General features: G+C 46.0%; 1 protein-coding gene across 1 annotated transcript in view; it reads left to right on the top strand.

Moving 5' to 3' along the window:
* TEDC1 (tubulin epsilon and delta complex 1) overlaps positions 1–26,893 on the top strand; it is a 639,294-nt gene that overhangs the window by 69,297 nt on the left and 543,104 nt on the right. The window contains exon 2 of the mRNA XM_085627166.1: positions 5,127–5,217. Coding sequence (XP_085483292.1) covers positions 5,127–5,217 — 91 coding nt within the window. The remainder of the gene's footprint in view (positions 1–5,126; positions 5,218–26,893) is intronic.

Genomic DNA, 26,893 nt, shown 5'->3' with positions numbered 1-26,893 from the left:
AGATCCAACATGGCTTGAGTAAATTATAATCTCAGCTCCATCAATCAATCAATCAAAGTCTGGCTTAACAGGCCCAATGATTAAAGTGATTCTAACCAATCGGGTCATACCAGCTTTCCACATACTCTGCAGAGGATTCATCACAAGATCTTTTGCCGACCTAAAAATCTGTGCAGGGCTCACTCCCACGCCTTTGTGAGAAACTTAACTGTTTCATTCCCAACATTCTCCTGCCATCTAGCAATGGAAATGTCATCCCCACCACTCCATGTAGAAGGCACCACTGCTTCTCAGTAGAGGCACATGTCTCAGTCTCCCGCTTGACATAGAAACCTCCTGTCTCATTTTGTTCATGTATAACTTCTACTGTTCGTCTGCTTGTGCCACTCAAATTTGTTCCATATAATTGGTGGATGGGTGACAGTTGCCACATTGTGAGATCATCTATTCCACCCTATCTTTTTTCAATTTTTAGTGCCAAGTCAGTGAATGTTTTGCCCCTTTGACTTGGTATCTTCATGGCTCCTGGTGACTGTTAGACCTGGCATCCTTGGCGTTGTTCTCCCTGACTGTTTGCCTATACCTCCTGTGTTTTTGATGCTGTGCTGGATTTCGTTTTTGCTGGCTTAGATGCTTTGGGCACTTTGCCACTGCTGATTAGTGTCAAAGTGCAAGTGCTCCCTGTGTAAATTGTTATTGTGATTGGTTATCCATGAGTGGCATATTTGTTTTACCAGTAGGTCCCTAGTAAAGTGCATTGAGAGTGCCAGGGCTGGTAAATCAAATGCTACTAGTGGGCTTGCAGCACTGATTATACCACCCACATGAGTAGCCCTAAACGAGAACTCAGGCCTGCCACCGCAGTGCCTGTGGGTAGTTTGTTAACTGCCATGTCGACCTGGCAAGTGCACCCTCTTGCCAGGCCCTACCCTTCCCTTTCCTTGCACATAGGACACCCCTATAGTAGGTCCAAGGTACCCCCCTGGGCAGGGTGCAGTGTATGTGAAAGGTAGGACATGTACTGGTGTGTGTAACATACCCTGATAGTGAAATACTGCCAATTTTGTTTTTCACTATTGAAAGGCTATCTTGCCCCTAGGACAGAATTGGTAATGCTCTGTAACATTTTACAAGCATATCTTCCCATAGCAGTAAGATAGAAAATTGGAGTCTGGTATCCCTGAACTCAGAATGTAATAACACATCTTTTAGTAAGGATGGTTTTTAAATTACGTGATTGAAAATAGCACTTTTAGAAAGTGGCTATTTTCTTGTTCATCCTTTCTGTGTGCCTCTGCCTGTTTTTGGATTGACTGCCTGGTTTCAGTGTGGCAGAGACAGTGGATGTGCATGCCCAGTAGACATCCTCTTGATGTGGGGGGGGAAGGGAGGTGAGGTATGACTGGTCCTTCCTGGGTAACCCAGCCCTGAGCTGAGTAGGCCTGATCTGCATTTGGAGTGGTGGAAGTAGTAGCACCTGTACCTGAATAGGGCTGTGCCTGCCTTCCACAAGGTTGGCTTTGCCTCCCTGTGGTGTGTCTGGGACCAAGGCTCACACTGACAAAGGATGTTGTTTTGCACTGGCAGAAGTGCCCCCAGAACTGGTTTGGACTGGGCCCAGAGCCCCTTGCACAAAGGGATCAAAGACATTTTGGGGTATAAGTACTAGACCTAAAACCCCTGAACATTAGACTATTGCTGGAAACAAAAGAAACCTTTGCTGACGAGAAAAGCTGAAGAAACTAAGGAGAAGTACTGCCCTTGCTGTTTGCCTGGGGTTGGCCTGCAGTTGCTGTTTCTGCCAAAGAAAGGAGAAGGACTTTGTTGTCCGCTGTGTCCCCTGCTTGAAGAAGGACTTTGCTGTGTGCTGTGTCCCCTGCTTAAAGAAAGTCCCAAAGGGCCTGAAGAAGAGCTGGCCTCCTGAAGTCCCAGGAACAAAAGGACTTCACCCCCAGCTCCCCTGAACTTTCTTGCTGGGAGTTCTGACCTGCCAGGAGGTGCCTGTAACTGAGTTGGGTCCCTGGAGGTTGTTTCTGCTGTTGGGTGCTAGAAGAAACCCAAGAGAAGCAAGAAGATCTGTTTCCGACGCTGTCGACGCCGCCACTGTGACGCAGCGACCTGCACCAAGGTCCGGGGAGCCGCTAGTGAAGTGAACGACGGAGCGCCCGGCTTGCTCCGACGCCTGCCGACGCGGCAGTGATCGGCCGTGACTGACACCAGCGCTCGCATCGACTCCGTCTTCGCCAGCGCCTGCATCTTTTTACTGCGGCGCCGATAACCATCAAGGGTGACTCGAGAAACTTGCCGACGTTTCATCATTCCTGGAGCCGACATCGTCCATCTTCAACACCGTGCATCGTCACCAATGTTATTTTCCAAAGTACTGTTGTTTGGGGGTCTGTGTGACTCCGCGCCTGACGCCTCGATCCTCGACGACGGCGCTGTACTTTAGATATTGTGCTCTCCTGACGTTGTGATAGCCATAGTTGGTTCTATTTGATTTCTACAAGCTTATTTTTGGAACATCCCTTTTAAAGACATTTTGCTGAGTATCTGTATGTTGGATGTTTGGCGTTTTGGTCTTGTAGTTTAGATAATGATATTTTATTTTTCTAAACTGGTGTGGTGTCCATTTGTGGTGTTTTCACTGTGTTACTGTGATTGTTGGTACAAGTACTTTACAAATTGCCTTTGGGATAAGCCTGTCTGCTCACGCCAAGCTACCAAGTGGGTGAGCGGGGGTTATCAAAAGTGTGTATCTCCCTTTCCCTGACTAGAAGCAATGGTCCCTATTTGGACAACTAGAGACCCCCATTTCTAACAGTGACTGAATCCAAGGTGTTGTTTTTTTAGTATACTCAATTGTGCTAGGTATATGTATGTACCTCACCTATAATTGAGAAGGGTAATAACTTCTTGTCAGACTGTGGGGTGACTGACCCTGGTGGCATCAATTGATGGTTATGTGTAGGTGCCTTGGTACTGAAACCCACTGGCATTCTCACTCTATTCTGTTCAGTCTTTTTTCCAATGAGCTAGTTTGTTTCTGCGGGAGTCAGACTCTTGTGGGTGCAAGTGGTCTGATTGACTGCTAGCATAATAAGAACAATGTTTCTGGCAGCCATTACAGGACTCATGGACTTAGTCATCTGTCCTGAAGTTTTTGTCAACAAAAAAATAAGGGGGCACTGTACCCAAAAAAAAACCAAATGTGAACAAACAACAAAGAGCGGACAAAACATACAAAATTGCGTTAAAATGGGTAAATTTACCAGCATCACCTTTAGCCTTAAAAATATATTTAACATATGACCCCCCAGGTGAACGCACGAATGTGCGGTTGGCTAGAAAACAAAAAAGGGCTCATGAGAATAAGGCAAGAGTACCTAAATAGGGCCTCACCCATTTGAATGCGGCTCAGAAAACATATCCAGTATTCATGGTGGAATCCGTCCCATGCTATATTGCCACCAGATAAATAATCTGGGTTTTCTCCCAAACTCAATATACAGGATTCATATCCATGTTTACAAGTGCTAAACAGATCCCCAAGAAACCGCCTCGAACAACATATCCAGTCGTAATGACCCCAATCAACCTGTATTTTATTATGTTTTTAAACAAATGCAAGGGTTTAGTTCAAGCGCCTGAAAGAGGAAGAATAATATACGAAGAAAAGGGAAGGGCTGATTCGTTAATGCCTGGTGCCGAGGCCAATTCCCGATTTAGTTAGAGACCTAGTGTGCTACAGTGGCTTTGTTGACGTACATGTAACTATACTACCCCATACAGCAGTCGCTAAAGATATATGGGGAACCTCTGAACAGTACTCCTTATCTCAGACAACACTTAAACTGATGACGCAACCATGAATGACAATACTGCTAGATAGCCCACTCTTGAGTCCAGCATTCACCTAGCTCATAGAGGGTACACGGTGGTGTCCCTGGTGAAGTTGAGTCCAGAAAAGGTAGATACCTCAAAAATGCAAGCTATTCCGGAACACTTCTGCTACCGCTAATTATTTGGAAAACCATGACGGTCTTGGTACTTTCAGGATGAAGATTTAAATTCCACCCATATAAAATTGATATGTATATATGAAGCCTTTGAAATGTACTGAGCATGAATCATAACTGTACTGCCACTGATGTTAAACAAAGTTCTAAAAAAGAAATGTAATTATACCATTGTGCATATGTCCTCTCCAAAATTATCCATACATGACAACATGTATCCATATCAAACTGCTGCCCTTTGTTTTCTAAGTTAACCACCTCACTCCCATATCTCTTTGTATATCATTGCCTCTGTGAAACCTTTCTGCTCAACACTTTATTGCGACTAAATAAGTAAACTAACAAAAGGGAGTCTTGCCTATTTCCGTTTCTGTGTGATGGTTCTTAAAGTGGCAGATGATCAACACCAGTACCCCTTCTAGCGAGACTGTGCTCTAGCCCCCAGCTGGCTTACTACCTGGAGACAGGACCTCAGTGTGTAATCCTAATATCATACATCATCCGGAGTCGTGCATGTCTATTGATGACCAGAAGATCCAACTTAATATTGGCAAAAGAAACGCTATTGACTCAGTTGTACATATTTCAAGTCATTGAGCAACTGAAATTTGAAAGGGTGGAAGAAAAACACTTGAAACATGAACACGTTTTCCTACTGAAGACGTGGCACAATTAGATTAATGCATGTCAAATGGAATAATCTTGAATTATACTTGAGAAAAAGACACTTCCCTAAATGTGAGATCGGGCTAAAGCAGTTAAACCAGGGGGGTTGTTGTGGCAGGGGAACACATAAGTAAATGCTATGGCCATCATATTCTAGAGACATAGGCATGCTTGGGATAGCTAGAATTTATGATGGATAATGTATGTTTCTATTTTTTTACATAAACTGACTCCTCTTTAATATTCATTGCTTGTTCTTGCTCTGCCATCAGACATTTACCCTTATTCTCTTTTAAACAGAAGGCTATCCATTATGTCTGCCACCCATGGAGACTGTTCCATCACTGCACGTTTAAAGTTAATGAAGCCGCATATCCTGTAGCGCTATTAAAATGCTTGGACATTAATCATTTCAAGGATTCTTGTTCTAATGTTTCCTAGACTGCTGAGTTTTGGAAGCTGTTGTGGTGCCTTTTGAAGAAAGTCTACATAGAGGAGAGCAGCGCCCCAGTTAATGAGGCTGAAAATCTAGGTAACAAAACAGATCTTACAGTAATTTATTCGGTGCTTAAAGCCAGACAAATAAGTAGTTTTCAGTTTTCAAGGTTCATAGATATTCATTGCTGTGTGGTATGAGATGCATGTAACACTGTTTATATGTGGCCTTTTCTTTTCATTAAGACTGTTTAGTTAAATCTCCTCTTCAAATATGGCTAGAGACATTGTGCTAAAGCGTATGCCATTAACACTAAAAAATATACTTAGAAGGGCGGCTTGTGTCAGCCCCCTTTGGCTATTAGTTTATTTGGATCAGTCCCTTCAAGGAATGTCAGTTACATTATGAATCGGCCCAGAGAAGCATTTTCAGTCTCTGCATTAGCTTGACCATTGGGTGTCCTAGCCTGCTTGGCTAAAGACTGCTTCCTGTTTCATCAGTTGCCCATGACCAGGCTACACATTGACAGCTCAGGCAGTTGTAGTGGCGCCTGCTTGTGCTGCCTGCCCAGGTTCCGCTTCTGTGTCATTTCAAGTTTGATATGACGAAGGGCTGTGGTTCTTGGCTTCAGTGGGCCTTGGATAGAGCATGTGAACTGGACGTGGAAAGAGTCCTCCGGCGGCAGATCGTTCTCCCACCACGCCGCCAAGATCTGGAACACCCTCCCCATCCTCCTATGGCAGACCCAGGACCTGCTTACCTTCAGAAATCTCCTCAAGACCTGGCTATTGCAGCAGTAGCAGCATCTCCCCCTGCCCCCCCCCCCCAGCTCCTAGAGACCCTCACGGGTAAGTAGTGCGCTTTCTAAATGTTCTGATTGATTGAATGACCTAACGCAAGCAGAGTAGGTGCAGTTGTTGTAATGGGCAGGCACTGATCCATGTTCCGAAGCATTGTGGTGCATCGGTGCAGCACACCCGTGGCTCCCACACAGGAAGTAGAGCGATGACCCACCCGGTACAATTTGGCTGGGAGCACTGAGGCAGACAATCAGAACCATTGAAACTCTGCTAGGAGATGATGAATGAGACTGCAAGACCAGGCTCATGCAACAGTTTCTGCCCCATTTTATTTGGAAATATTGCATTTTGTTTCATCGCTCATAAAACATTGCTACATTTTGCTCTAAGTAGACATTAATGCCTATCACTGTCTAGGGTCGTTCACAGTTGTACTGCCCGGGTGTTCTAATGTATATTACTAACTTAGGTGCAATGAAGCCACTGCTGTCTATTGCGGTTAGGGTGGACTGCCAGGGATCATTGAGGCCTATTACTGCCTGGGCTATTGTTGAACCTGTAGTAGCAATTGACACAAAATTACTCTTTGGCGTCATTGCAACATATTACTGCACGGGCCATAGATGCCTATTACTGCTTGGGGCCATTAATGCATGTATATCTAGGGCTTTAGAAGCATATTACTGACTGGGGCATTGTTGCATATTGTTATCGGGGGGAAGTGATTCATTTTACTGCCTCAGGGTTATGAAGCATACTGATCTGAGTAGTATGGGTGCATGTGTCTATATGGGGCACACAAATTAATGTTACTGCCTTGGACCCTTTATGTGTATTGCTATCATGTTACACTGATACATATTGCTGTGTATTGCCAATGTTGTAAATTGCTGTCTTGTAACCCAGGAAGTAGCTAGAAAAAGGAGCTATCCCCCACTTTGGACTATTCCCCTAGTGACACTGAGTGAGTGAGGCATTTGAGCCCAGCACTCTTTCACTTGCTTCCCCAGGGAAATTCTGAAATCAGTGTTGTAAATGGTACGTTTTACAACTTCTTTTTCTTTAACCATCCATCCTTCCTTTTTGTCATCTACCCACCCTTCTCTCCATCCATCTTTGCTTTTCTCCTATAATCCAGACATTCTTCTCCGATTGATCGATCTTTCCCTTCATCCATCCTTCTTCAACCTTCTTTCCATCTTTCTGTTGTAGTTCACTGATTTTGATCTACCCACTGTACACCACCATCAACGTCAGTAATCTGCTCCCTTCCATGCACAGCTCCGCCTGGTAGATGCTGCCCCTGACCCTTGCTGGTCTGTGCGTTCGAGGCCCTCCCTGGTGATCTAGTGAGGAGCTTCTCCGCTCTGCTGCTGCTATGCTCTCTATCGCTCTGCCTTTAATTTTTCTTTCATTGTTCTTCTCCTTATTTTTTCCTTTATACTCCTCTTTCCTGTCTTAATTTTTCACCTTTTTCTGCCTCTGTCTCTCACTTTCTGCACTTTGTACTTTTGCGCCTTTCCTCGTCGTTTCCCTGCTGCTGCTTGCCCCTCACCGCCCGCCTCTCTGCCGCTTTCTCGCCTCCCAGCTGTCCAGCCCTCCCAATCATGCTACTTAATGGGCGGCGTACCAAAGGCAAGCCTGTCTGCGTCTGTCCACGCCTGGACCACGCCCAGTGCCACGGACCCTGGTTCTCAGACCATCCACTGCTACGAAACCAGTACCCTCCACGCCCTCAACACCTGATGCCATACCGCTTGCCATCAGGCATTGCCGAAGGACACCCAAGGCCCTTTTTCCTGCCAGAACTGCAGCTGCACCTTCACCTGCCACTGCACTCCAGCCCCAGGCACCGCACAACCAACAAACACCGGACTGAATCACCTCAATTGCATCTTGCTCAACACACTTTCCTGCCACAAAAACGCCATGGAGATCTGGGACCTGCTCGACTCCGTCGACCCTGACATCACCTTCCTCACAGAAACCTGGATGAACTCCACCTCCGCCCTGGACATAGCCACCGCCATCCCGGATGCCTACAAGATCATTCACAAGGACCGCATCAACAAACCGGGTGTAGGCATCGCCATCATGCACAAAAGAACCTACGCCTCTCCACCCATGCGGACGACCACTTGACCAACATGGAGCACCTCCACTTCCAGGTCCAGACCAACCCAAACACCACCCTCTGTGGCACTCCTCTACAGACCCCCCCGGATCCTGCCCACCTTTCAGCGATTCCATTATCGACTTCATGGCAACCCACTCAATCGCCTCCACGGACTACATCCTCCTTGTAAACCTGAACTTTCACCTGCATAACCCCAGTGACAAAACACCTTGTCCCTCCTGGAGAACCTTGCCACCGTCTGACTCAAACAATGGGTCACCTCCCCAACCCACTCAGCAAGTCACTCTCTCAGCCCCATCTTCTCATCCAGTGACAAGATCACCTTCAGCCACACCACTGAGCTCCTGTGGACCAACCACCACTGCGTCCACTTATCCTTCATCAAACACACTGTACACCACCATGCCCACTGCTACCCTCGCTGAAGCTGGAACAAGGTCACCGAAGAACAGCTCACCACCCCTACAGCAAAACCCCTCCACCAACATCCACGGACACTAATACCTCAGCATGAAACCTCCACCCATGGAACTCCGACTGTGCCGACACTCTGGCCCCCCTGAAGCAAGCCCCAAGCAAACGACACTCGAAGAAAGCCAGCTGGTTCTCTCCGTCCTTCTTGAGTCCAGACACACCTGTAGTTGGCTCAGGAAGAGATTGGGAGCAGCAAGACCCCGGAAGACCACTCGTGCTTCAAGATCGCCGTCACCGCACACCAACACCTTATCAGGACAACGAAGAAAGCAGCGCTACAAGAAAGAATCAATGCCAATGCATTCAACAATTAAGACCTTTTTGCCATGGTCAAAGAATTCGCCAGACCCAGCACATAGACAGCAGACATCCCACCTTCCCAAGACCTCTGCAACAACCTCAGCACCTGCTTCCACCGCAGGATTAAGGAGACCCTCCCACCACACCTGCAGCCACCGCACCCTACAACACTGGACCTGAACAGACCCTACTCAGCTGGACTCCAGTCACCGCTGACGACACCCTTAAGATCAGTGGTTCCCAAACTGTGCGGCCTGGCTCCCTGGGGAGTCGTAAAACCTAGCCAGGGGAGTCGAGCACCAAGCACTTTAATGCATTTAATGTTGAAGGGTCTGTTGGCTTCAGTTAAACTAATTAGACTTAAACGCATGATGTTGATGATTTGTAAGTGACATGCCTAAAGCTTTAAACGTGGTGTTTTATCGATGGCATGTTGAGTGAGATGACCTTCATATTTCACTGGATCCCCACGTTCCAGCACTCCCAAAGGAAGGGGAAGATGGCCGATTTATTTTGTTAGACTCGTAAATAGTTTCTTTTTTTTTTCAAATGTATTTTACACCAACGCAAATTATCAGAAAAGTGCAGTTGTCCTGTCTATTAAACCACACTATGGAGCCGATTACATTGTCGGTTGGAAACTCTTCCGACCAAATCTGTTTTGAAATGGTTTCCAACCAAATCGAGTTTTGCGAGGCCAACCAACCGATTACGATGCTTCCCAACATTGTTCGGTCGTACTCGCATTGACTTCAACAAGAGTGTTAGACCCGGGATCCCTGGTTGACTGAGGTAGGTACCTTAGGCCAAGTAGGGACCTGCGTTCCAACGACAGGGAAAGGAAGGTCACCTTCTTAGATAGCCCCGCTCACCCCCTTGGTAGCTTGGCACGAGCAGCCAGGCTTATCTTCAAGGCAAATGTGTAAAGTATTTGCAACCACGCTCACAATAATCCAATATTGACACCACAAATAGACTCCACACGAGTTTTATAAAAACGAGTATAAACTTTATGTAAAAAAGATATACAATAAGACCACACAATATAAAACCAACATATGAGGTTGTGTAATATTTCTCCTGGCCGGTTGTTAGGTCAGCCAGCCCTTGTAAGTTCTGGTGATATTAATAAGCACTTCTAAACATTCTCTTGTACTCCTAATATCATGTCCTACAGTTCGTAATGCTAGAATCAGGCGCTTTGCAAGGTAAATTAATGCAATGCGTAATACAACCACCAGATATGTCGTTATGCAAAAATAAGGCAATGCGTAATACACAAATCAGGTAACTTGTTATGCAGGAATAATGCAAGGCGCAATACGCTAATCAGGTAGTTCGTTGTGCAGAAACAAGGCCATGCATCATGCGACAATCAGGTAGTTTGTTATGCAGGAGTAATGCAATGTGTAATACTCTAATCAGGTACTCCGTTATGCAGAAATGATGCAATGTGTAATACGACAGTCGGGTACTCTGTTCTGCAGAAATGGAATAATGCGTAATACACTCAGGCTCCGATCACCGGGCCTTAGGCGGTCTCTCGCCTCTCCTTCTGACTTGCAGTCAGCCTCTCACAGTTGCCCCCAACATGGTACGAAGTAATCCAAAAGTGCAGCTTCGCACTCCGGCCCCTCTACCACCACTCCCTTGGCAATACGGGCTGCGATACGAGCCGAAGCTGAGGCTCGTGCTGCCAAGACGAGAGAGAGGCTGAGAGTGTCTCCCTCCGAGCCTGCACCCCACCCCAGTAGTCGACACACGTTACCTGGGGGGCACAAACTCACTCTCCTCTCCTCGTCCAGCGGCTGGGTGTCCTTTGTGAAATGGCAACGGCGGCTCAGGCCGGCAACGCACATCCTCCGGGAATGCCGGTCCGGGCTGCTTCAGTTACGAAGATCTCAGGCTGCCCCAAAGCCCACGCACACAGCGTCGCCGAGTCTTCCTTACGCTTTGGGTGCACGATCACTGGGGACTCCACACACAGGTCTAAGGCTTCATGAAGATCATGCGCACACCGTCGCTGAGACTCACTTTATTCCGGTGCACACGATAACAGGGCAAATCCTCACGAATGTCTCATGGTGCACAACGCACCCACATACAGTGTCGATGAAACTCACTTGGATTCTGGTGCACTCGATAACAAGGCAAATCCTCACGAAGGTCTCACGGTGCACAAAGCACACGGCGTCGATGAGACTCGCTTGGATTCCAGTGCACACGATTACTGAACAATCCTCACATAGGAGTTCAGGCTGCACAAAGCACATGCACACCGCGTCGCTGATCCTTGCTTGGACTCCAGGTGCCCACGATCACAGGGCACGCCTTACGAGGGTCTCAGGCTGCAACAAGCATGCACACACAGTGCCGCTGAGATTCTCATGGAAACTTTTGTGTTCCTCTGTTTCTGAACAGGTAGCCAGCTCACCTCGGGCCCTTGGACATATGTTACTTCAGGGCACAGCACACAGAAAAGTCCTTCAAGCAGCAGGACACAGTACACAGCAAAGTCCCTTTAGCCGTTCCATGGTTAAAACAGCAAACTGTAGGCCAGCCCCAGAACACACATCAAGGGTCAGTCCTATCCTTCAGTCTCTTCAGTTGTTTCTTTCTTGGCAAAGGTCCTCTTGACCACGAAGTAGCTCCATTCTTGTTCACACTTGATCAAGCCATTCTCCAAAGTTCATGGGCTTCAGCTCTCATAGTTATACCCCTCAAAGGCTTTGAAGTTTTTGTGTTTCAGGGGGCAATGACCCCTGTTCAAACCAGTTGCAGGTGTCTCCCTGCCAGTGACACCTTTCTTCCTTAGGTTAGTGGGGGTCTGGATTCTCAATCACTCAGCAGGAGATAAGCCAATTGTTTTATAGCAGCAACACAGGCCTCTTCACTTCTAGGGACTTCTCCTCCCCCTACACTCCAGATGCAGGTAACCCTGTGGCTGTCTCACCTCCTCCCCTGGGTCAAGACATTCCCCAGATCCTATTGCTTTCAAATCCAGACAGTCAAATCACAGCCAGGCAGAGACACACACAAATGCTAGAGCACAAAAACTCAGCCACTTCTAAAAGAGTGGCTTCTGAACACACAATGCAAACACCACCTACATAAAAAGATGTGTTATTACATTGTGAGTTCAGGCATACTGAAACTTCACCTTTCCATCTTAAGCCTTTGGGAAGATAGGCTGGAAAACATATTACACAGCCTCCCCATTCTGTCCTATGGGCAAGATGGCCTTTCAACAGTGAAAAACAAAATGGAGATTATTTCACTGTCAGGACATGACACACGCCTTAGTACATGTCCTACCTTTCACATGCACTACACCCTGCCCAGGGGGTACCCTAGACCTACCATAGGGGTGTCTGATGTGTATAGAAAGGGAAGGGTAAGGTCTGGCAAGTGAGTGCACTTGACAGAACAACATGGCAGTTTAACAAACTGCGCGCAGGCCCTGCAATGGCAGGCCTGAGTTCCCTTTTTAAGGCTAACTTGTGTGGGTGGCACAAATAGTGCTGCAGGCCCACTAGTAACATTTGCATTACCAGCCCTGGCACACATAGTGCACTTTACTAGGGACTTTACTAGTAAGGCAAACATACCTATCATGGGCAACCAATTACCATTACACTTTTATACAGGGAGCACTTGCACTTTGACACTGTTTAGCAGTGGCAAAGTGTCCAAAGCATCTAAGTTGGCAACACCATGTCAGAAAAAAAGTCTAGGGGGAAAGCAAAAAGTTTAGGTACTTTAGCCAAAAAGTTTCAAGTCGTACTGAGAGCCTTTGTTCCGAACGAGAACACAGGCTCTCATTGAAAAAAGGGGTGGTTGGGGAAAACCTTGCACCCTGTGGCGGCCACCTTATGATGCCTGCCACACTGTGCATGGTTGCAAAGAGGAGACCCATGGGTACCACCACGGGCCCCAATCGGAGGCTAACGGGTGAAGGGGAGCCTACTACGAGGCCCCAAAGTCAGATTTCGACAGCTGTTTTGTGTTCGGCAAACAGATTCGGAACGACTGTCAGAATCGCCCATCCTAATCGCTCGATCGGAAACTGTGTCCATAGAGCTGTATGATTCGTCTCCTAACGACTCGGACTGTCCGAATGCCGATCAAAACCGAATCATACAGCCCGAACAATTTCCCTGCATCGTAATCGGTCAGTTGGAAATGATTCTGATTTGGGCGGAAACGTAGATTCCGAATTGGATTCTGAGAATCCAGATTCCGTTCAGAGCCTTTCCGACCAATATTGTAGTTGGCCCCTAAGTATTATTAAGTATTGACACTTGTACTTGAATCATAGGTACTTCCAATACACATTTATTTCAGTACACACACATTTCCAGACAGGCCTACTCTCTCCTTGGCATGATGCCAACATTAAGAAGCAAGAGAGAGGGACGTTTAAAAAAACAAAAAACGGATGGATTTGTTTACTTGCATTGATTTAGAGGCAATTTTAGGAGGGAGACCACAAAAATAAGGGTGTTTGTTGTTTTAAAAATGGCGAGTCACCCTGCTTAGACACGTGTGTTGGCACATATGACATGGGTAGAAATGGAAGTGCATGCAAATAATATTCAGGCACAGAAACACTTTGGCAATGGGCCCTACATGTATAGGGGTGCTCTCTAGCACTGTAAGTGTGATAAAAAAAGTTTGAGATGGTACTCCAAAAAAAGGCATGAGCAAAGAAGTGTAATTGGGAATATTTTATTAGAGGTGCCGCCTTAGTAATACGAAACACCCTGCGTATATGATTATAATACCTTCATCCCAATTACTTTCAGGTAGAAAAATGCAAGTACTCCTTGGGCATACACCCTCCCAAAAAAGTTACGGTGGGGGGCCATGGGCAATGGCCAATCGGTCAAGGGAGCCGCGAGTCGAAAAAGTTTGGGAACCACGCCTCAACATCATGGAGAGCAGACACTCAGCCGCACCCTCGGACCCCTGACTGCACCACATCTTCAACACGGCCGGCACCACCATCTCCCACTAACTCTGCCCCACCATCAACTGCTCAATTAACTCCACCAACTTCCCGGAAGACTGGAAACACACAGAGATCAACCCCTTACTGAAGAAACCCTCTGCCGACACGACGGACCTCAAGAACTTCAGACCCAACTCTCCTCTCTCCTCCCCAGCCAAGGTCATTGAGAAGGCCATCAACAGCACACTTTCCGAATTCATCCAAGCGAACCACAACCTGGACCTCTCCAAATCTGGCATCCGAAGCAACTGCACCGAGTCAACCCTCCTCGCCACCACAGGCGACATCCGCACCCTCTTCAACGGAGGCGAAATGGCAGCCTTCATCCTCCTGGACCTCTCGGCTGCCTTTGATACTGTCTCTCACCACACCCTATTCACAAGTCTTCACGACGCCGGCATCTGCGACAAAGCCCTGGAATGGATCCATTCCTTCCTCACCGGCAGAACTTGGAGTCAAACTACCACCGTTTCACTCGGAACCCACAAAGATCAGCTGTGAAATGCCTCAGGGCTCCTCCTCACTGAGTCCTACTCTCTTCAACATTTACATGGCCCCGCTCGCAGCTATCGTTGGGAACTACAGACTCCACATCATCTTCTACGCTGACGACACCCAGCCGATTCTCTCCCTCACCAACTAACCCACATTCGCCAAGAACAACTTTCTCTACGGGGTGAAGGCTGTCGCCACCTGGATGAAAAACAGCTGCCTCAAGCTCAACTCAGAGAAGAGTGAAGTCTCATCAAGGGCTCTACCCCATCCACCTGGGACGACTACTGGTGGCACCCCCCACTGACCACGCATGAAACTTCGGCATCATCCTGGACTCCTCACCATGAACCGCCAGATCAATGCTGTCTCATCATCCGGCTTCCACACGTTACGCCTGCTCTGAAAGATCTTCAGGTGGATCCCCACCGAGTCCAGAAAGACGGTCACCCATGCACTCCTCAGGAGCAGACTAGACTACGGCAACGCAACTAAGCCGGCATTGCCCAGAAAGTCCTCAAGAAACTGCAGAACATTCAGCACGCCTCCGCTAGACTCCTCCTCAACATCCCCTGCCGCAGCCACATCAGCGGCCTCCTGAGAGACCTCCACGGACTCCCAGTCAACAAAAGAATCACCTTCAAGCTCCTCGCACACAAAGCCCTACACGACATGGGGCGTGCGCACCTCAACCACCGCTTCGCATTGCACGCACCACCAGAGACCTCCGCTCACCCTGGCCCTGGTCACCATCCCACGAATCCCCACGACCACAGCCAGAGGAAGATCCTTCTCCTACCTCGCCCTGGAACACCCTGCCTCTCCACCTCCGGCAATCACTGTCCCTGCCTCAATTCAGGAAGGACCTCAAGACCTGGCTCTTCGACTCAACCACAGTCCCTTCGACAGACCAGTTGCTCCCTCTGCGCCTTGTGGCCCTTACAGGTGAGTAGTTGCGCTATATAAGCCACCTGATTGATGACCAATCTGCAGAAGTGCCACAAGGCTAGCCCTATTCACCTCCACAGAGAGACCAAGGCTTCTAATCATGACAGAAATCACAGCAGCCCATTTGGAAGTGAAAAGGTTAAGAGACAGAGAGAGAAAATACTGATATGAGGCTTATCACACTTCCTCCCGGACTGCTATGCAAGTCTGTAAGAAATCATATTGAGTTAATAAAGAACTTTTTTAATAATCGGTATAACATACAATTGTTTCACCTAATTACCTTAATTAACAAGTCCTCTAACTCATCTCTTTCTTCTCTAAACTTAGATGCATCTTTCTAAATGAAATATAGAAAAACGATGAATACTATTGTTCTTTGGAATCCATGCAGTGTGGTTTGCATGTATGGCTCTTCAAACTTACTAGAGTTCAATGTACAGGAGTCCGAGCTAGTTCATTCTTGAACAGGCTGGCAAAATGATATTATGTACAATAGCGGCGATGAAAGCAGAAGAGTGACTGAGTGTACAATAAGAATGTGTATGAAAAAACAAAAATGTGATAAAAAAATATGCCATGCAAATACATATACACAAGGTCTTAAAAATGGTAACCAATTGGAAGTATGATCTGAGTAGGCAAGGTGGTGCAAAAGGCAGAAAGTCAAAGCTCCAACTCAGCTCTCCTGCCACCAGATAATGGCTCATCAGTGATCCTCGCAGGACTGTCAATCACAAATTGCTATAGGAAGCAGTTTGACTCTGGCTCCATTCTCCTTTTATACGATAACCTCCAAGATGGCTGCCTAGTGAGAAATCCTGCTTTCTGCACGATTCAAGCTAGTTTTGTTTTGTTGTGGTGCACACCACCTTTCTTCCCATTCTGATCACCCTCTAAATTTCCTGACACCGCAATGTCATGTAATCATTACACTGTCTCCTCATGAATCTCTCCATCCAGCTCTTTGCATTCTCCATCCATCTCTCCATTCACCTCATCCATCCATCTCTTCTATTCACCCTTCCCTCCATCCTGGTCCACATCACTACTTCCTTCCCTTCCGCTTTGTTCACTCTTGTTGCATGTATTGCCCTACTCCAAAAGCTCCATCATGCTATCCTTTTGCAGTGGTTTCTACGAGCTTTTATTTGGAGACCAGCGTCACTGATGAAAGTCAAAGGAGCAACAAATCATGTTTTCATGGCTTTGTGCTGCACACACCTCCCAGTGGCTCCTTTCCTCGCTCAAGCTACGAATAAAGGGGGTTCCCGACATCCCTGCTTATGCCATTGATGCGAATTACTGACTGGGTCCACTGACACTTATTATTGCCGGAGGCATTGATGCATATTGCTTCCAGGTACTACTGATTCATATTGCTTACAGATTGTACTGAAATATTTTTCTTCCACGTAGCACTGATGTATTTTGCTTCCAGGTGATACTGATGCATACTGCTTTCTCGGTGGAATTGATTAATTTTGCTACTTGGGTCAGCTCAGTTCAATTTCTTTATTCGGAAAATGTACCCTTCCATAAAAGTACATGCATATAAAACAATCACCATTACATGAACATGATTACATTATCGTATTTTTGTAAATCAGATTAAACGTGCCTATACATAGCACTATAAGTTAAAAACAAGGATTAAGAGCACAAAATAGCAGCAGGTTGTTAAAATAGTAAAGTGCCCAGTGCCCTCACAGCATGTCTTAAAAATGAGCCCACGTGTAAACATGTTTCAGTATCGGACAGTTGGAAAATGAATGAGTACATTGCTCCACTCTGTCTAATATCGCGATATTTCCTTTTAAAAAGTGGAAGCAGGAAGAACCTTGTATACAATTCATAAAATTTACAAAACAATGAAAAATGTATCATTGGTTTGACCTGACTTATTATTACACGGGCAAGGAATAGCAGCAAGATTCGGTTGGTAAAAGAAGGAAAACACAATAAATATTTAACCATATCAGCACGGAACCTAAATAGCAGGGATCGCCCCATCTCCCACAAGACTGTTCTCAATAAACGGGTGGTAGCACGGAGATACTCTGGAACAAATATACAGTTATCAATGGGCTCCCTATTACACTATTAAGACGATTTTCAAGTGCTAGATTAAAAAAGCTGAGGCTACTTCCTTTTTGTTAAAGGTAGGGCATAAATCTCTCATTGTAAAAGCTTGCTCCATACTGGCTTTCCCGAATTCCGATTTGATATATGCCAACCACGGAATTCGATGGCCATTATTACAGGAGATGCAGTCATTTATTATATCACTTGTGAGCAGTGCCTGGTCATTACTCCAAGTTGATAACCAAAGTAACAGTGGCCTCCCTCTAATAAAATCAGATATGTATGACAGATTTAACTCTTTATGGCAGATGACGTGGGGGAAGAGAGTGGTACACCCAACAGGCGCCTGCAGAACCTGTTTTCCTCTGAATCTGTGGTTACGCAATTTGCATCCCCCCCCAAATGGCGGAACCATAGGTGGCGATTGGGACACATTGGGACTTCTATATTTGTAACATTGCTTTCAACTGCCCCCGCCACGAGGTTGAGGAAGGGATGCATAGTATAGCCTTGGCTGCTGATGTATTTTACTGTTGGGGGATTTTGCTACATTTTGTTGTTTAGGGCTATTGTTGTATTTGACTGCCTGTGCTATTTATGCATTACTTCTGGTGCCAACCAATGCATATTAAGGTCTGGGGCTATTAAAGCATGCTGCTTCCTGGACCTATTAATGTATATTGATATTGCGAACCCTGAAGCTTTTCACTGTCTGGTGACTTTGATATAACGCACTGCCTGGCCATTGATTCACCAGGCTCCCTGGTGTCATTAATGCCTGACCCTGGATAAGGTCATTGATGTCTAAACCTGTTTGGAGCCGTTAATGCACATTACTTCTTGAGGCAGTTGATGATCATATTTTCTGGCATCTTGATATTATTACTGTCTAAGTCCACGGACACATACTACTGCAAGGACACATTGATGATTACTATAATTGGTGCCACGGACATAAGTCTGGTGCCATTGATGCACATACGGTTTATGATAATTGACATATGGTACTTGCTGGGCCCTCTGACTCGCATTACTGTCTGGGCTATTGCTGAATATCTTGTGTGGTGGTCATTGATGCCTAATGCTGTCAACTGGCATTGATGCATATTGAATCTTGATGCTTATTTGTGTCTTTGGTCATTGACCTAAAAGTTGGGCTTTGGTCATTGATGAATATCATTTGAGGGACAATGAATGCCTAATATTGTTCGCTGACATCAATGCAAAACAATCTGGGATCTTCCTGGCCAAATTAATAGATTCTTTCACAGGACGGACGGAGGCTGCCCGCGCTGTAAGCTGCCAGATGCAGACCTCCTACACATGCTTTGGTCATGTCCTAAAATTCGCATCTTTTGGGAAAGTGTCTGTCTGCTTGCACTGACAGAGAGATTCCCAACACATGGGAGGCTTGTATTACGGGGGTATTTACTAGGGATAAAAAACATAAAGCCACCACCAGATTTTTGGACTTGCGGCTAATCGTAGCAAAGAGACTGACCACAAGACGCTGGACAGCAGAGGATCCCCTGACTCTACAAATCTGGTCACAATCTATAATAAAATGGTCTAAAGCAGAGGGAATGGCCCTCCACAGGGAAGATACCCAAGCACTGCGTAAATATCCAATCTCAACCTCCTGGAATGTAATTGTAATGCCGCTTCAGCTTGAAGTGACCCCAGGGGACCCGATAGATAGCTCTAATGACAGGCGCCTCGAGCCATGAATATAATAATATTGCAGTGCGCACATAGCCAAGTGGGGTACACATATCAAATACCACACAAGAAGCGGTCAAGCACAGGACTAAGGCAAAGCCATTAATCTACTCTACACTTTAGGAGGTACACAACGGATCCCAGTACACACTCTCACCATCAGTTAGGCCCACCCCCATATCCCCTTGTTTTGATAATTGTTGCATACGTTTTGATACCATATAAATGTTTGATCAATGGACACCAGAACTTCAATATAAGTATGCGAATTTATCAGAACGCCCGAAGCTGGTATTTGTACAGCTAGCCTGGTAACCCCTTGCACAAATAAAATGATTGCTTATCAGTATCACGGTACAGGTCTATTAGATCTGTTTAGCCTTTGTAAGGTTAAATTGTAAAGCGGAAATAAGAATGTATACTTGCCTTTTGACTATTAACAATTGTAACAATATATGTAAAGTGTCTCTCGGTGCTCATGCGTTGTCGTGTAAATAAAATCTGTAAGGTGTACAAGCTTTCCAAAAACACATTAAATCCTATCAAACAAAAATAACAGTCTGGGATTGTTGGTTCGCATTTCTGTGTGTGGCCATTGATGCAGAGTGTCTTTATGAGCACTGATGCTTATACAAGCCAGGGTCTATCGACACCTGTATTGTCGGCGGGCATCAGTGAATTAGGACTGTCCCTCACCACTGAAACAAATTCCAGGCTGGGGTCTCCAATGCAAATTTCAAGCTATGTGCCTTGTTGAATATTGCTGTATGATGGCATTGATGCATATACCGCCTGTTTAATTAAACCATATACTTTTGATTAATTGATATATATCTCCTGTCCTTGGACCTTCAAGTATATGTTCCCCGAGAACACTGTTGCATGTTAATGTCTGGAGCCTATATGTTATGTACATGAGTATCGATTAATATTGCTAGCAGCAGCTAATCTGTTTTGCTGGCTTGTTGTAGTCTTCCTCGCTCAAAATGCCATATAGGTGAATTGTGGCTGTTGGGATAATATAATGTCTACATTTTATGGACATCTTTATATTAAAGTTTCTGAGAAATGGTAGGTTTTAGTGTAATGATTTTATATGTATTTGTGCTTTTTGACGTTATTCTTGATGATAAATTGTTCGATGACACTTCCTGTGATATCAGTTCCTGTAATGTGATTGATTAATTGGAATAAATATGTACTTCGTAGAATTTCTAATCTTGAGAGCCCTGCAGAACATCACGTGTGTATGTGCAGCTCGGGTCAGAAACCATGTTTGACCCTTTAGCTGGTCGTTAATCTCCACCCATCATTCACCTCGGCCATTCACCATCCTCTGGAGCCGATGGGAAGGTAGTGGGCATGATGGGAGATTCAGCAGCCAAGAGAAGCAGGCCGGATGTACCACTGCAGCCTTCCTGGAACGCTTCTGGGAGTGTTGATGGGAGCTGTGCTGCTGTTCAGCAGGCTGCATCTTTTCTGTGAGATGTTGCCTCCCGAACGGATCATATTGCCCCAAATGTTTACTGGCAGCTGCTCGGTATTGTACTGCGAGCGACTTCACCATACACTCCGTGCTAGATGGCCTTGACCTGATCTTTCATTTCTACTCACCGCTTGGACTCTTTACCTCTCGTGCTATAGAGACGCCTTCTTTCTTTCTCTCGCTTTGTCTCTTTCTCTTTCGTTGCACTTCCTTAAAGTCTGTGTGCGCTCCCTGTGCTCCCCAAAGATCCCTACTTGCAACCTTTAGTTCCCCCCCACCCCCCCCCCCCTCCGAACCTTTGCAAAACCCCTGAGGGAGCAATTGCTTTGGGTATCTGTAGTGTAGAGGTGTTCACCACACTGCACTAATATTCACCACGGTATGTCATGGACAGTGCATTTTTTACATAAACAGTCATAGGACAGGTGGTAGCAGTGTTTGCGTCCTCAAATACACCCAGGATGTAGAAGGGGCTTTGGCAGTGCACGTTTCATTGTATTTGGGAAAGCGCTTGCTACTGCTTCCAAGGCACTACATCTTCATTGCACCGCTCAATCCTGCAAACGTCTTTTAAATATGTGAGCGTCTGAACGGCTGTGAGAAACATCTAGTTAAGAGGTTATTGACCAATCGGAAGCCACTGTGACCAAATGTTATTAATGGAGGGCTTTTGCTTCGGATGCCTAGGGTCGCCGACTCTCGGACTGGGGACAAGCTACCCCTTTGGCACTTGTCTTGCCGGATAGCGAGGTAGAACTCTCCAAGGCTGATTTGCGAAGGTGCTGTGGAGTGGAAACTGAGAACTCAGCAACGCCCAACAATGGCAATCAATAAGTCCTTGGGCAGCCTGTGGAATTACTTAAAAAAGGTATTGTTTTATGTACACATAACTAAATAGTATGCATAAATACACACATATATATTATGAAAATTTCACGAAGATTCGTCAAACGGCGCCAACGTTATTCCAAACAGAATGTGCGGATTTCCTACGGAAAATAGATCCTAACTAGATCTACCTACTGGCGACCGCCAGTAGGTTATATATATATATATATATATATATATATATATATATATATTACCTACTGGCGGTCGCCAGTAGGTAGTTATAGTTAGGACCACGTTTCCATAGGAAAACCTCAACATTCTATTTTGAATAACTTTGGCGCCGGTCGACGAATCCTCGCGAATTTCTCAAAATAGGTGGGGCGCTACGCTCCGCTCCTACCCTGAAAGTCTCGGGGGGATTCGTCAAGCGGGGGCTGAGATAAAAGGGGGGTCCCAAAACGCGTTTTTCCCATGCATTTTTCCATAGGACCTTTAGAACGAGCTACAGCCCGAACGGCTGAACAGAATTACTAGAAATTTGGCAGAGAGGTAGTCCCTAGGTCAAGGAAGTGCCTTTTGTAGGTTTGGTGTAAATCTGTTCAGTAGATTCTGAGAAAATAGCCTTTAAATCAATATATATATCTGAGCCCGCTTACGGTACGCTTACCGTACGCTTACGGTAAGCGTACGGTGGCGTGCGCGAGCGCGATTCTGATTGGCTCTTAGATCTTAGTAAACATTCGAATCGGCAGAAACCAGGAAGCGGCGTCCGCCATTTTGTCTACCGCACTGAGTGTTATGTATCAAACATGATGGCCAAAAACATGTTACGGGGATGTTTTGACAACTCCCTCTCACATAGTCATGTTGAGGGAGTCCCCAAACATCCCCCAAGAGCAAAAACGGCATTATTTTTTTTTCGGCAATTTCGCGGGGTACGCTTACCGTACGCTTACCGTAAGCGTACGGTAAAAAAATAAAAATAAAAAAAACACTATCCACACTTTCTCCACCCCTTGTGCAAATGGTGGCCGAAGGCCACCATTTGTGCATGGCTTATCAGAGCACAGAAAATTTTCCCAAAAAATTTCAACAGATTACCTATCACAAGGAAGCGCATAATATGTCCTCCATGTGCGCACGGTGCGCGAAGCGCATCGTGCGTACATGGCCCATCTAGCGTAACGTGGGCACGGCACTAACTGCGTAAAGTGGGTGCGCGGTGCGCGAAGCGCACCGCGTGCTCACTGTGCGCGCACGGTGCGCGAAGCGCACCGCGCGCGCACGGAACGAACTGCGTTAAGTGGGCGCGCACGCCACGAATGGCGTAAAGTCACTTAGCATTTAAAAAACCGTACAAATTCACTGAAAAAACCATAGGTTTCACACACGTTATAGTTAGGAATTAGCATTTAAAAAACCTTGCAAATTCACTGAAAAAACCATAGGTTTCACACATGTTATAGTTAGCGGAAATTTTACTGATAAAAAACCAATGAAATTGCCCCGTTATAGTTAGTGCTGGCAACTATAACTCACGCGACCGCAATCTTCTGCTGATGACATATGTGTCTTTATGAAAAAAAAATATTTGTAATATATGTATAGCTAAAAATGTATGGAAGAAGACATGGGCAAATAAGTGTCTAAATACAGTATTAGCATCAGCAGAGGATTGCGGTCGCGTGAGTTATAGTTGCCAGCACTAACTATAACGGGGCAATTTCATTGGTTTTTTATCAGTAAAATTTCCGCTAACTATAACATGTGTGAAACCTATGGTTTTTTCAGTGAATTTGCAAGGTTTTTTAAATGCTAATTCCTAACTATAACGTGTGTGAAACCTATGGTTTTTTCAGTGAATATATATATATATATATATATATATATATATATATATACATGCATACCCGTGCGTGCGCGCTTCGGGTGAGTTTAATAAACTGGAACCCCGTCTAGATGGGACACTCAGAATTAACAGGTTACATATTAAGTACCTTAAACATCTATCACAAGGGGCACCTGATCCCTCAAAACATACCTGTTCCATTGTGATTATCCCCTTCATCCATTGCTTGTGATTGTTTGCATGCCGGCAAGTCTGAAACTTGAAAACCAGCAAAAGATCCATATAGGCTTATTGCAACAACATGGATCTTCACAAATAAAAAGGATTGGCATGTGTTTTCACAGTTTAAAAGGAAAGCCTGCAATCTTTAGCAATAAGTTCCACAATGTAAAATTCAAGAATACAGACTTCGACATTAACAATAGGTCACCTTCTAGGGAGACCTAGAGACTTATCCCGCCAGGTATGAAATAGGTCAGTACCGGGATGATTAGAAAAAATGCTTATTCGTTTGCCACCATAAAGTGTTAATCTATGGACAAAACATGCAATATAGCCAGACTCAATTAAAGAAGCCTTATGTTACGGACTCCAGTCCTTGATCTGAAGTGGCTTAGCTACCAGGGCACTTTATTTTTGTTAGGATGTGTATCACTGTCCTATTTTGCGGCTGCACTCTGCTCTTATTCAAGCTGTCCCGGTGGCTTTGTGTTTTTGCGTCAGTGTTTCATTTCTGATGCTGGTGCTCCTGCCCACTGTGGGGTGCCTGTGCATCTCTTTTAATACCATGCGGCAGGATCCTGGAGCAGGGCGGTCTGACCTGCTCCTTCACCTGCCCAATGCTGCTATCCTGTGCCAAGCAGTGGACCCAGATTCTACTTCTCTCCCGCTCTGCTCGTGCTTGTGCTGGTCAACCTGGATGGCTTTCTGCAGTGAGGGGAGTGGGAAAAAAGATAGGTGGTTCTGCATGTGCTTCCAGGAAAACCCTCTCCTGATGCAGTCTTGGCGGGACAGTTTCTCCTGATTTCCAAGAAATACGAGGGCCTCAAGCTGATGGAATGTTGTCTGAATGTGCAAGGTCGCATACCGGTCCCCTGGAGTGGGCACCTTCAGAAAGGAGGCAGATTTTGTACAAAGTACAGTCACGCTTAAGATATTTCATGAGTGGCAAGTGACCCCAGTCCCAGGGCACCCGCTGCTCGGCTTCGAAATGGCATACATGAGCCGGCAGCAGAACGCAAGATTTTTCCAGCCCTACTTCATGGGAATGAGCAGGGTTTTCAGTTTTCTAGATCACAAACATGGAGCCTCCTCACCTATTTAGACTGCTGAAAAACTCTGGCACAACAGCTTCTACACCCCTTTTAGGAGTAGCTTAGCTGTATGGGCCTTGGGCGTGCCCCCACCATCCTGATGATCACTTGACCTGGGTTTTTCCTCTGCTGCACCCCACTAGCCCTCTATGGCTAGTGGGGTGCAGCTGAGGAACTCCATGGCCACCGACTGCTGTAGCTACTTTCAGGATGACAGCAACAGCAGAAGTCTACAGCACCAGCTTCTCAAGGCACTGTAGCAGGACCAGTCCAACAGTAATCTGGAAGATCTCTTCTTTCACTGTCTTTCGCAAGTCCAGTCTCCACTGGTTATGGCAGAGAGTCAAGTAACTGTTATCATCAGCCCTGGAAAGAGTCCATAATTCCAGAGTACAAATCAGGAATGGGCGCACCCCCAAAACTCCTGACTGGGATCAACAGCTGTATCAGTCCTTTCTCTGTTCCCTCTATGCTTTTTCTTAGTGGTCCCTGTCTGTGCAGGGGTCCATCAAGGGAGGTGAAGTTTTCTGTGAGTGTTGTTGCTCTCACTGAATCTAGTGGTATTATAAAATCCCTTTGCCTGTTATTGTCAACACAGAAACCAACCTACTTCCTGTCCACCTCTGTATAGCACTCTGGGTAGAATTTAACGTGGTAGCTCCTTCTATTATCTGGATATAATTTGGGTGTAATCATTCTGTGAGCTGTTAACTATTCACCCCTGCCTTCTTTAAGAAATTGGGTTACTTCTCGAGGGATGTGAAACCCTTCTCAAGCAGCAACCACAATTCATCTCAGGGTGAAGCAATTAGCAAATCCTAAATGAACATGCGTAAAGTATGTGTGCAATGCTGCAAACAGTAACACATTGAAATCACACAACAAAAGGAGCCCACAAAAGAGTTAAAAAGATAGTCATTTTTAATAAATAAAAAAAAGGGCAGAACTACAAAAATACAGTGAGTAGAACCGGAGTTATTCAATTTTAAAGGTTTTACTAAAAATAGCACCAAAAGGCGTAAAGCACCAACTTTGGATATCAGGTCGGGCCAGACAGGACAAAGTCACAAGTTCAGGTCAACAGCGATGGAATGCGGCTGGCTACAGGGACCCAGTTAGGCCCGCTTACAAAGTACCTTAAAACCTGGTTTGCAGAGCGTTGCGAGGACCTGCGCTGAAGATTCTTCACGCAGCCAAAGTGATGCATCGGTACTGAGTTGTGGTGAGGCTGCGATGTGAGGGCATGTGTCGTCGTCGAGGATCCTGCCGAAGGGGCTTGGAACGCGAAGTCCGACATCGAGGATGTGGTGAGCTGGTTCAGAAACGCTATGAGGCTGTGATGCTGAGTCCGGCATCAGTGTTGAGGCTTCTGTCGATGAGGGATGTGAGGGCATGCACTGAGGATAAGTCGTGGTTCTGAAGAGCCGCGATGTGGGTCTTTGCGACGGGTCCAATCAATGCAACAGTGGCAATGCATTGTTTCTGCTTAGGTTTGCTCCACGCAGCATAGATGCATCAGTTCCGCTGGATCCAAAGAGGCTGATAAGCACCTTAAGTCCACTTCCAAGTGTCATGGACTGGGTTGGCACCACTTGGCAGGGAAGACTCCTGATGGCAGAGTCCAGGTGCAGGTGCAAAGTTGTTGGAAACTTGTTATGCTCCTGAGGCTTCAGATCAGGAGGCCAGCCCTTGGAATCACTCTGGGTTCAAGAGATGCATGTCCAGTTCTCACTCAGGCCGGAGGGCAGCAGGTCCGCACAGCAAAGCAGCAGCACAGCAAGGCAGTAGTCCAGCAGAGTTGCAGTCCTTCAGCAGCACAGTAGCTCTTCTTTCTGGCAGTCTATTCAGAGGTCCAGAAGTGTACTTAAGTGTTGGTGTCTGTGATCCAGTATTTATACCCAGTTGTGCCTTTGAAGTGGCAGATAATCTTCTAGAGGCTTCCCTTTGAAGTTCCCAGGTAGCCTGCCTTCCCTGTTCTGGTTCCAGACTAACCGGGGGGGTATGCAGCTCTTTGTGTGGAGGCAGGACACTGCCTGTTCAAGTGTAAGTGGGGCTGTGCCCAGCTCCTCCCTGCCATTGATGGAATATCCAGGCACACCTAAGCTGCCTATTGTGTGTGGCTCACTAGGAGGAATACACAAAGCCCAGAAGGTCAGTTATTCACAGGCATGTGACCAGAGACAGATTACAGGCACTAAATGGATAAGACAGGAAAATGCCAACTTTCTTTTTTATTTTTAGAATTGCAAATTAAAATCTGACTTCACCATAAGATAGGATTTAAAATTGTGATTCCAGAGACACCAAACATGAACTGGTTATCTCTT

The sequence above is a fragment of the Triturus cristatus genome, chromosome 9, assembly GCF_964204655.1.
Source record: "Triturus cristatus chromosome 9, aTriCri1.1, whole genome shotgun sequence".
In the NCBI taxonomy this organism is placed as follows: Eukaryota; Metazoa; Chordata; class Amphibia; order Caudata; family Salamandridae; genus Triturus; species Triturus cristatus.
The sequence above is the reverse complement of the archived record's forward strand: the minus strand, read 5'-3'. Positions and strand labels throughout refer to the sequence as shown.